This window comes from Chelonoidis abingdonii, chromosome 5 (genome assembly GCF_003597395.2).
Source record: "Chelonoidis abingdonii isolate Lonesome George chromosome 5, CheloAbing_2.0, whole genome shotgun sequence".
In the NCBI taxonomy this organism is placed as follows: domain Eukaryota; kingdom Metazoa; phylum Chordata; order Testudines; family Testudinidae; genus Chelonoidis; species Chelonoidis abingdonii.
Window position 1 is genome coordinate 35,007,032 of NC_133773.1, and position 12,087 is coordinate 35,019,118.

Below are 12,087 nucleotides of genomic sequence, written 5' to 3' on the forward strand. Positions count from 1 at the left end.
GGGGGAGATAGGGGTGCTCCGTGGGGGGATGGAGAAATGTGGGCTGCTCCATGGGGTAGGGGGGAGAAGAATGGATGTTATGGGGGACAACAAAGGATACTGCCAGAGCCACCGAGCCTGCCTCACCTCACACCCAGGGGGAAAGAGTCACACTCACAGGTGAGTTCCTTCCCCCACCCCTGCCCAGAGACTCCAGCAGCCAATCCCCTCCCTCAGACTGTGCTGCATTCAGCTCTCTCTAGGACCCAGCAGCCCTGCTCTTACATTCTCCATTGCTTCCCATCTGTCTGGGCTCCCAGCAGAGCGGTGCCCCCAGACCTAGCGGTGCCCTAGGCGGCTGCCTATTCTGCCTATGGCTAAGGACGGCTCTGAATACAGGGGTAGGCAACCTATGGCACCTAAGGTGGTGAGAGAGCTGATTTTCAGTGGCACTCACACTGCCCAGGTCCTGGGCACCAGTCTGGGGGGCTCTGCATTTTAATTTAATTTGAAATGAAGCTTCTTAAACATTTTAAAAACCTTATTTACTTTACATACAAGAATAGTTTAGTTCTATATTATAGACTTATAGAAAGAGACCTTCTAAAAACATTAAAATCTATTACTGGCATGCGAAACCTTAAATTAGAGTGAATAAATGAAGACTTGGCAAACCACTTCTGAAAGGTGCCGACCCCTGTACTAATACATCTCAGCAGACTGGTTTACAGGATAAGCCAGATGTGTAACTTGCTTGGATAATAAATAGCAAGTGAAGGAGAACTGCATGGGCTGAGCGAAGTGGCGGCATTCCATAACTGCTTATGTCTAGGTGAGCATATTTTGAGATTTAGAGGTTTTTTTAAGGTGGAAGCACTCTTCTGTGGAAATGTATAATACATGTAGCTAGTTGTTATATGATGCTTATCATCTTTACATTTCAACACATTTTACAAAAGAGGGCAGTATCATTATCCCCATTTTACAGATGGGGAAAACTAGAGATAAAGTGACTTGCCCAAGGTCATCCAGCAGGCTAGTGGTAGAGCTGGGAATTGAACCCAGGTCTGCTGAATCCCAGTCCAGTGCCCTATCTATGATTTCAACCTCAATTATTTCTTAATTATTATTGTTGTTATTGTTTAGTTTACTGATACATGCTGCAGAGAAGAAGTTCATAGTTAAATGTTGGAATATGGTCAGTTTATGAAAAGGAGGTAAACATAGTTTTTTTCTACACCTGCCCCTGGGTCCACATGCCAATTTTTGTGGTTTTACAGTGACATCTTCTTACTTCCTAAAGTTTTTCTCTTCCCTTTTCCTGTGTGGAAGACTTCCACCTGAAAAACCAGAGGAAACAAACTGTAGTGAGACTGTCTTTAAACAACATGCTATTTTATCTTGGCCTCATGTCCAGCCTTAACACTGAGGTTCCTGGACTTCATGAACTTATGCTGTAGAAACATAATGTTTTAATGTTTGTTTATCTGGATTGTACTATAATTAACAAATTCTTGCAAAATAAGTACCTTAAAAAGGAGGAGGAAAAAAACTTAGGAAAATGTCTCAGTGTACAGCTAGATGCATTGACAGATGATCTGTGTGATGAACATAAGCATGATTTTTTTTTTAAGTACAGAACAACTAACGTCGTCACAGCAAATGTCAGAAATAGTTTAATTAGTCATAGTCTTGTTAATGTCAATTTTCAGAAAGGAAGCTCAGCAGAGATACAGCTGTCCCTTTGTTTCATTTTATTCTGTCAGTGGATTGAGGAAAAAATTAATTTTCATTTAATTAGGCGATGCGGTAGAGTTTTGAAATGCAAATGTTGGAATTATGCAAAACCTCAAATAAATTAGTTTTCTTTGCACTTCAAAAGCACACACTGCATCTCTTTAGGTTGCACAGTGGCATCATTGATGAATACTTTCTTTATTTAGATTTGTTCTTTCATAAATGGAGTGCCCTGGAGGGGTTTACATAATTTCCCATATGAAGTGAAAATGTGTTCTTTCCTGAAATGGGGAGAGAATTGAGAATTAAATATTTGTTTATATATTAAGAACATTTACCTGGAAAGTAAGAAAACACAGTGAAGCCCTCTTGTCTGCATGTGAGTCTCTGCCTCCCTTCAGAAGTCAATGTATTTCCTCAGTGACTGGATTTTGAATGTTTGATTATGGTTTTGGAGCCACTTGTGTCTCATTGATTGCTTTAGCATCTGTGTGGTGTATTTTCAGTGAAGAATGTGAAGCCGTAGCTGGAATTTCACCACCTTCCTGCACAGATGTCACCTTAAGGTATCTGATTCAGCTATCAGGAGTTTCACAGATTGCTGAGTTTTATTGGTTAGAAGTGTGGGTCCAATACTTAGTGTCTAGTGAGCTGAAACCACAAGCTTTAAAAAAAAATAGGTTTAAATTTGTGAGATTGGATGTGAGGAAAGAACTTAGTAGCATGTTTCTCAAGTTGTGTTTAGTGGCGTTGAGCAATTAATTTAGAATCTGTTACAGTGAAGAAAGCTATTTGCTCTTATTCTAGCTGTTAGATGAAAAGGCTTCAGGGAACAGTGAAAGATCTGGGCAGCAATGTCTTATTCCAGACTGAGTCATCACCTCTTGTTCTGAACGTTGATGTTTTGATATAAAGTACAGTCCCTGTTGTGTATGTCATAATTTGGAAGAGATTTGGGAACTCAGATTTAATCAACAGTTCATTTAAATACAGAAAGCTAGTCCCAGGTTTGTTTTAAATAGCTGTTGCACCATGTCATCCATGCCTACAGATGGACCTAATTTTGAGTCTGCTTGGATTCATGAGTTTGAAAGTCTGACTCAGGCCTACAGGTTTATGTTTCGTTTAGGAGGAGTTGCAAAAACTGACCAAGAGAATGGGAAGAGGGAGATTCTGATGAAAAATGAAATACAGTAACTCCTCACTTAACGTCCTCCTGCTTAATGTTTCGAAGTTACAGCTGCATTTGGGAACATACTCGTTTAAAGTTGTGCAGTGCTCCCTTATAACGTCGTTTGGCTGACTTTACAAGGGAGCATTGCACAAGTTCCTCTTCTCTGCCTCCTCCCCCTCCCTTCGTCCCAGCACTTCCCCCTGTTTGGCGGCGCTTAGGACTTTCTGGGAGGGAGAGAGCGTGTGGGGAAGTTGCCTCCCCGGCCCTGGCAGGCAGGACCACCTGGAATGCAGGGGCTTTAAGGGCTGCAGGGCCCTGGGACCCTGGCCTGCAGCTCTAAAGCCTTTTTAGAATGCAGCCCTGCGAGCACAGGCCAGAGGACTCAGGAGGAGCAGGGGCAGCTGTGCAGCCAGCGGCCAGAGAGAAGAAGTGCTTTCCCCTTCAAAGTGTTGCTTCTCTCCAGCTGGGTTTGAAGGGGAAAGTGCCACTTCTGTCCAGCTGCTGGCTATGTGGCTGGCCCTGCTCCTCCTGAGTCCTCCGGCCACAGGGCTGCATTCCGAAAGGGGCTTTACAGCTGCAGGCCAGGGTCCTGCAGCCTCTAAAACCCTGTGTTCCAGGTGGCCCTACCTGCTGGGGGGTGGGGGGAGGGGAGCTCCCAGAATCGTGGCCATGAGGAAGGTGACGCGCCGCCCAGAGCCTCCTGCATACCCCCTGCACCAAACAGAAGCTGCCCCAGGTAAGTGCTCTGCACCTCCTGCCTGCCCCAGCCCCGAGCCTCCTCCCGCACCCCCATCCTGAGCACCCTCCTACACCCTCACTCCCTCCCATACCCTTCACCCCCAGCCCTGGCTTACCCCTGGGGCACCTCCCCACCACAGTACAGTACTGTACAGTATATAATGCCTTTTGTCTTCCCCCCAAAAATTTCCTTGGAACCCAACCACCCCACATTTACATGAAATCTTATGGGAAAATTGGATTCACTTAACATCGTTTCACTTAAAGTTGCATTTTTCAGGAACATAACTACAACGTTAAGTGAGGAGATACTGTAGCATAGGCCAGATTAATCTCTCATTAACAGTGGTGTAAATCTGTAGTAACCCTACTAAAGCCAATGGGTTACTCTGGATTTGCAACAGCATAACTGACAGCAGATTTTTTTCTAGCTGTACATGCTATATACGTGGTACACACTTGTGCCAGTCCTTTGTAGTGGTGATCTTTTTATCCCTATATACAGCATGCATGCCTTTTATTTTTTTTTTTAAATTGAATTACCTTGAGAGGAATGTTAATTACAGGAACCAAAGGTTTGTAGAACTCAGACTGGTATTGTGAACTTCAAAATGAATCAGAGAGATTTGTAAACCCAGAACACCACAAAATGGCTCAGTTTATTATTGATCGATTTTTTTTCTGGGTTACTTTGCTATTCTGGTAAATTTGGTGGGGAGGGTTTGAGCAGCACGTCAGTTCTAGTTATTACTACTGTCGACCTATGTAAAACAATTGAATTCTTGGTCAGCACACGATAGGCCAAATTGTCCTGAGTCCTTGTGTGAGTATATAGAAAGGGGAGAGAGTGGGCATAAAGTGCCTCCTGTCTTTCTGTGTTTGCCCTACACAAGATCCAGGGACAGTTGCAATTACTGTGCTTGAGAGAGTGCAGGAGCTGCTTCCTCTCTGTGCCCCTAAGATTGCAGATCCTCCCCCAAAGGGAGCAAGAAAAGGTGTGGAGAAGCCAAGCCCATGGCTCTTACCTTCCTCTCCCCCAGACACTGGTGTGGGCCAAGCCCACCAGAAACGAGGAGAGGAAGTGTAGTATTATAACCTATGCTCTGAGGCGGGATCATGCCCTGCATGTTCACAGCCAATCTCAGACTGTGTCTGAATCATGCTTTCTTTAATACCCAGAGTATGGGGGCAAGTGGAAAATGCTCCATTACTTTGCCCAGCATTTCTTTGCCCCACTGTTGCCTGTGGGATATGAAGATGACAGCGTGCTGTACATCTACGGTGTGTCGGATCTTCATTCAGACTGTGAGCTGACGCTCCAAGTAAGTGCCGCCTTTTGTCTGTCAAAAGATCACCTCCTGCTAGGGAAAAGAATAGAAAAATATAAATAAGCGCTTGGTTATGGAACAGCGATCCAGTAAGTCTGTGTCCAGCCCTATCAGCCCTCCCCTGCACCAGTGCTCCAGCTTCTATGAGAGCCTATTAGGAATGTCGTTGTGGGCCAAACTGAGTCCTGGGGTAAATGAGTGCAATTAATCCTCCTCTTTTGTCTTGTTTTTTTAGACAGAGAGTTCTTTGGGGGCAGAGATTACCACTAACTAGATCTCTGTACAGCGCTTAGCGCAGTTGGGCTCTAACCTGTAGGTGCTACCGCAGTGTACATAGGATTATAGAAACATAGCGCTGGAAGGAATCTTGAATCTTAAATTTTAAATGGTAAAGACATAATAATAGCTCCACTAAAAACATGGTCCAGATGTAAAAGGCAATTAAGTTTAAATACAAAAACAATTTTAAAAAATTCATCTTGTAACTCAACAGGTTCAGGCCCTGGATGCATTCAGATCTGCAGACCCTAGTGAAAAAAGTTGTTGTTTGTTTATTTTCTTTTGTATGATTATTTATTATTACTGTTAGCCTTCCTGAACCACTACAGCTCTGAGAAAATACACTGGACTATTTTGTGGCTTGTGAAGCATCAACAGAACTGGTAACCAAGTTTCAATTGCAGGCCTCCTGTGCAACCCTATTATCTTAAAATTATGCCCCAAGCTACATCTGAATGATCCCACAGAAAGTTGTAGAATTATGCATACGTATATAAGGGCAATATTATGCACAGGACAGAAAGAACCCTGTTTGACTTTCAGATTCCATAGTTGGTTTGTTTATTATTATTTATTATTTGTATGACAGTAGCACCTACAGGCCCCAAATGAGATCAGGGCCCCATTGTATTGAGTACTGTATAAAAATACATTGCAAAAAACAGTTCCTGAGTTGAAACATCTACAGCATAAATAGACAAGACAGACAAAGGGTGGGAAAGTAAGCAGGCACAGAATGGAGAAGTGACTTGTCCCAGGTCAAACAGCAGGTCAGTGGCAGAGCTGGGAATAGAATTTGAGTCTCCCGATTCTCAGTCCACTGCCCTGTCCACAAGACCTTGCAAACTTTTTCAGTTTACAAGAGTGGCGGTTTATAAATAAACAAATGACAATAAAAAACTCTTGTAAGCTGCAAAAAAATAATGTGAAAAACACAGTGCCGTTTTTGCAAAGCCACTTTTCAAAACAGAACTGCACTTTGTGGAGTTGCTTATCTCTGGGCTGAGTTTAAGCCTGTGTCTGTAATTCCAAAGCTCTGGTGACGTTAGAGAGGCATGTGTCTAGCATTCACTTCTAATGTAGATTTTTGATTAGCAGTTCAAGAAAATTTTAAACTTGTGAAAAAGAGCTATTAGGAGGAGCTTTAGGATCTGTTTCCGGCTGCTGGCACCTCTTATGGTCGAGTGCCCCTTCATGCATTGTATAGGGTTAGGATTGTTTCACATCTGCTCTTTTGCAGTTACCTCATGCTAAAAGTAAGCCAGATGGATCACAGTTTTTGTATAGGAGGCCATTCCTATTGATACACTTTCCCACAGGATCTTATTTGTATTTCATTGCGTTAACACAATTCCAGGGATTCCCCTTAACATCATTGCTTGTCATTTTTGTTGTTCAAATATATTAAAATTCTCTGTATGAAAGCTCTTGGCACCTCAGCATGTCTCAGGTAATACAGATCAACTTTAAATAAGCACAACCAGCAATTTCCTGAACCAGAAAAGGGAGGGGAGGAAATAAACCCTTACCCCAACAATTCCAGTCCCTAAACACCCCAAACCAGCCACCCCTGGCATCAGCTGGAGAAGAGCTTTGCAGCATGTCATAAAGATCAACATGTTCAGGCTGTTTGAGACAGAATTGTTGTCTAGTTTAAATAATAAAGTGGGTAATATTTATATTTGTTATTAGTTTAATCTTTGTGTTGTCTCTTCTTTCCTGGTGTAGAAATCACTTTGAAGCTATATGCCATGTACTTCCAGGAAAATGTCTCATTCGATGAGTAGCTGGAAAATCTGGGATGTGGGATATTTTTGTAGAGGTATTGTTTTCTCTGTTCTCTGTTAATGTCTCTCACAGGTCACTTTGCACCGGTGGAGTTCAATGGAGCCAGTGTGCACCCTTGCTAAAGAGGGTGTAACCCTTAAGGCAGGGAGTGCTGCCCCAATTTACAAAGAGCCCATAAATGACCTATTGAAAAGATGTGGGAACTGTACCAGGCAAAGCTGTGTTGTCACCTTTTACCTTATGGGAAAAGGCGAGCTCCATAGTCCTGGCAACTATCACTTCCTATCTTCGCTGAAGGATGCGGTGGGATTGGAGAAAGCACAGCTTAGTGTAAGCACCAACCATCTCGAGTTACTTTCTTTAGTCCTGCCAAGCTTGTCTGCTGTGGAGTTGTGGGGGCTGGGAGTGGTGTCTATAATGTGATGTCTTTTGCTGTTCAGTCATTTGGCAGTAGCTTTTCTGAAGTTCTGCAAAGCAGTTCAAAGTGAGTTTTTCTTTTTCTTCTTCACTGGTTGTTTCTGAAAAAATCCTAAAGATCACTGTCCCCCCTCTCCTTTTATATGAAGGCTGCATTTCAGTCAATCAGAGTACAACCCACTTGTTTGATGCAGTGCCTCCTTCTTCATCTTTTTTTTTTTTTTGTGGCACTGTGACAGGCATTCCAGCTTGTGATTAGTATCCGTTTCCAGTGTTAACTGCTGGTACTACGGTAAATGCCGCACAAAATACCAGTTATTGGTAATGGTATTATGATGGAATTGCCTCTGCTGTCCCAGGGATGCTGTGGCATGACTGACATGCAACTTTGTATGGTTATTTCCGCATTATGCAAAATTCTGCACTCCTGCTGAGTAGTTCTGATTTGCATAATGGCTTTACAGTTACTTCCCAATATCTTTACAACATTTCAGTCCTCGTGTCTGCATGAAAAGCAGCATAAGTGATAAGTACAATTATTTACTTTATTGGCTCTTGCCCCCAGAACTGCCTGCTGCCTTAGATTCTCAGACTCCCTTCCTGCCCTGTTCCCCTGACTGCGGTGCTTCTGCTCTCCATGCCTCCTTACTTGAAAACTCTTCCGCAGTAGCTGCTGACAAGGAACTCTAAAAATGGCAGAATGGGTTTACACTATGTTGTCTCTGTGATTCCAGATCAGATTTGTTCCGTTAATAAATAAATGAAGTGGATCTGATTCTCCTGTTACATCACTCTTACGGCAGTGCAACTCCTTTACACCCACGTACATAGGCAAAGAATTGACCTATTTTCTTGTTTTTTTTCTACACAGGACTCCAGACTCAATCTGGAATCTGAAAAGATAGATTCTTTCTAGCTGGCATCGCCAATAATAAAAGCTTTGCAGTTAGATTTTAGAGTATGGTTCTCTTGATTATGCAAATTCTGCTCATTCTCCCATAGCTGTGTTGGCTCTGGAGTGCTAGCTGGAGAAAAACATAACATTAATTTTGTTAGTAAAGTGAGCAAATATGATTCAGAGTCTATGTACATGGAAGATCTGTTGAGTAAAAGGGTGGCTTCTTTCCTGATCATAATCTTGTTTTTAAATATCTTTGTTAACACAAATGCTACTTTTTGTATCTTTGTTCTGGCACAGGTTTCACTACAAAATCTTATTTAAAATATACTGCAAATCTAACTTTGAAAACAAAAAAATCCACAACATGTGGTTTCTCTTACAAACTTGAAAAAAAAAACAGTTTTATATAGTACATACTTAATATGTAACTTGCTGATTTTTAATATACTATTAATGTTCAGAAGAGAAATGTCTGTAAAAGAAAAATGTTGAGTGAAAACATATTCTAGTTGTGTTTTTAGACTTTGCAGAGTGCTATTACTGAAAACTTTACAGTAAAATGTTAAACATGTTTCTGAGATCTCTCACCATGCCTTAGGTATCAGCTCTAAATATAGTTTAAAGACCCTCCTTTCTTACACTAGCAGTAGGTGACCTGCTGCATTGTCCTGATTTACTCATCTTTTACTTTCCCGGATTTTTATTACTGATATAGCAAGAAGGGACAACAACCTTAATATTTGAATGTATGGGTTATGAGAGAAATGTGTGGCCACTGGGACAAATCTGTCTAGCACCTTGTGACTATGATGGGATTGCACTGGGTGTAAAGTCAGTCTAGAATTTATCCCATTATTTTTAGAGGAACTTTTTATGGAAAGTAAATAGTGATAACATTCCATAGAATTTTTAAACTAGTCTATAGTATTCTGTAGCAAGGCCATACATCTCTGTTAAGTTCTGTAGATTTCTGGGATGCTTTGTATAGAATCTTATCGGCTTCATCCCTATTAAATTATATAGAACATTCTGTAAAGGAGGTGTAGAGGAGAAAAATAATTTTAACAAATGTATTTGCAAAATACCTTCCGTTATACTGGCCTACAACTTTTACAGTGATTAGTGCAGTTGTTTTTACTAAAGAAACTTCTGTAATAATACTAATTTTATTTTTCTTCCTCTTTCAGGCCACTATTTCTCAGCAAGGTGACCTGTATGCTTTTGTTCTGCAGACCACAGCAGTCACTCCTTTTGTTTGGCTGGATGTAGGGAATATACGAGGGAGGTTTAATGACAACGGCTTTCTCATGACTGAAAAGAGAAAAGTTGTGGTGTTTTATCCGTGGGAGCCCGTCAGCATCGAGGAACTCGAAAAATCACTCAGCTTGACTTCACTGATGGACATTTACTGAGGAAATCTCATGTCCTCTGTAGGAAATGCTTCCTATAGTGGTAGCAGAATAGAAACAGGAAAACTTCAAAGGAGTATAACTAGGGCTCTGTGTTTGTCAGAGAGCTTGCAGAAGTCACGGATTCGATGACTTTCCGTGACCTCCATGACTTCTGTGGTGGCCAGTGCGGCTGACCCCAGGGCTGCCCAAGCAGCTGGCTTCAGTGTCAGCTGCTCAGGTGACCCCAGGGACAACCACACTGGCCACTGCTGGAAAGGTACCATACCAAGCCTCCTGGGCCTGCAGCAGCCCCCTGCGGGTGCCCCCCCTGCCCCAAGATTTATGGGTATAGTAAAAGTCATGGACAAGTGACGGCCGTGAATCTTTGTTTATTGCCCATGACCTGTCCATGACTTTTATTAAAAATACCCCTGACTAAATCTTAACCTTAAGTATAACTAAAGATTAAGTGATATAGCAGATAAACTGACCACAGAATGTGTAGCTCACGCTGTCATTTGTACATTCCTAGCTCTTGGCTTGATGAAAAGATGTCAACAGTAAAATTCACATACAATACATATCATATGTCTAGGGTGAGGCTACTTTCTCAGGTAACTGAAAATATGTATACCAAGGGATTCTGGTGCAGCACAGTAACCAGGAAGTGAAGCAAGTAGGATCTGTGATAGTTTTAGAGCCCAGAATATCTCTCTAGCCTTAATTTTTCACATCTGTGTTTGTATCCTCTGGATCTCAGGATGGGGCGATACATTTCAAATTAATGTCTCGTGGATTCGTCACAAGCCCCCAATAAGAACTAGCACAACCCTGCTGCTCTGGGAGCAGACGAGGGACCAGACAGTGACTCAAGAGTCCCAATTAGTCCCTGGTTCTCCTTTGATCTAATGGAGAAGTTGCCTGTGCGATCCCTTTTGTTAGTGCAGACCGCTACCTGCCCCCTATCGATACACCTGTGCCAGGACAGTGTATCTCTACTGACACACCTGTGCCTGACCCCGGGGAGGCTTCTTTCCTCTCTGTGCTGTGACCTACAGCATGGGAGTAAGGGGAAGAGGAGACTGTTGACAAAGCCACAAAAAATATAAAATGAGGAGAAGATGAGGCTGTGACAGCAACTGAACAGAACATTTTTTTATTTTTATGACAGAACTTGTCATTTGAAAAAATGCAGCTAATTCTAGTACCCTTGGCCATAGCAAAGCAGCCCTTCATCTCCCCAAGGAATCTAAATATGGTTTTATGTGACGTTCCTAAGGTTTTTCACTATTCTGTTCTTCATACACAATTTTGTACCTTTACCCTGCCCCACTCAAACATGCCCCACAAATTCTGCATGCAGCACTGCAGCGCCCTCTGGTGTTTGTCATAGACTTGAACACCCCCGCCTGACTCCAGAACGTCACACTCGTGAACAATGCACTTTGCTGCAGAGTGCTGAGTTAACAAGGGCACTTAAACTTTCTGAGACGTCTTTTAAATCCAAGGAGCCTTTTGCGAAGAGTTGGAATGGAGAGAGGATCTTTGCGGTGCTCTGTGAATCTGGAGGGCTTTTGTTTTGTGTGTGTGTATTTTACAAAAGAGCCTGTTGTATGTTCCTACAGTGTTCAGGGGGAACAAGTAATATTGCAAATTGAAATGATCTGAAGAGCATATTTTAGTGTTTTTAAAAGTTTAAAATAATCCTTCTAATGAATATTGTTTTCAGTCCGGACCTGTAATTCATTTAAAAGTAAATGCCTTTTGGTTAAGGATGCATTAAGCTTACGGCTCGCTATAGTCTTTATTTAAATATCACTTTTTTTACCTATTGCCTATCTTATGTTACGCGTTTGGCTATTGATCAACTCTGGAAAATAATCCGGGGAAAAAAACAGCCTTTAACAAACTAGTCGGAGGAGTCATTGTTCCATGAAAAGCAGAGATTTTCAGCAGCTATAGATGAGAACAATGACATCAGCACTATTTAAAAAAAAGAAATCATGACAGCAACACCTTAAATCTGTTTGAAATTGTCAGGTGATTTTCAACTATTTTTTCATCCCTAAAATTGTTTTACGTACAAGAAAAAACACCCCCACATTGTCTGCAGCAGCATTCATGTTTAGAAATGCTAAAATAACATGCTACAGTTGCCTGTTGCCAGAACACCAACCTTGGCCAAGTTAGTATTTTCTGTTCATCATGTTGCAGTAGTTATAGTGCCGGGTTTTAATTACACTCCAGTTCAATCTAAAATGTAACACTTTGGCCGGAAAGAGCTCCTCCTATATTTTAATGAAATAATACACATGGTGCCAAAGGCTTCAGCCATTGTTTCTTATATGACTGTAA

The 12,087-nt window shown here is 41.9% G+C and overlaps 1 protein-coding gene across 2 annotated transcripts in view; it reads left to right on the forward strand.

The window, feature by feature from the left end:
* Positions 1-11,515, forward strand: part of MANBA (mannosidase beta) — a 68,546-nt gene extending 57,031 nt beyond the window's left edge. For both annotated transcript variants that reach the window (XM_032782934.2, XM_075066222.1), the window contains exons 15-17: positions 4,808-4,950; positions 7,096-7,353; positions 9,529-11,515. In XM_032782934.2, the coding sequence (XP_032638825.1) occupies positions 4,808-4,950; positions 7,096-7,353; positions 9,529-9,753 (626 nt within the window). In that variant the 3' untranslated portion in view covers positions 9,754-11,515. The remainder of the gene's footprint in view (positions 1-4,807; positions 4,951-7,095; positions 7,354-9,528) is intronic.
* The last annotated feature ends 572 nt before the right edge of the window (positions 11,516-12,087 follow it).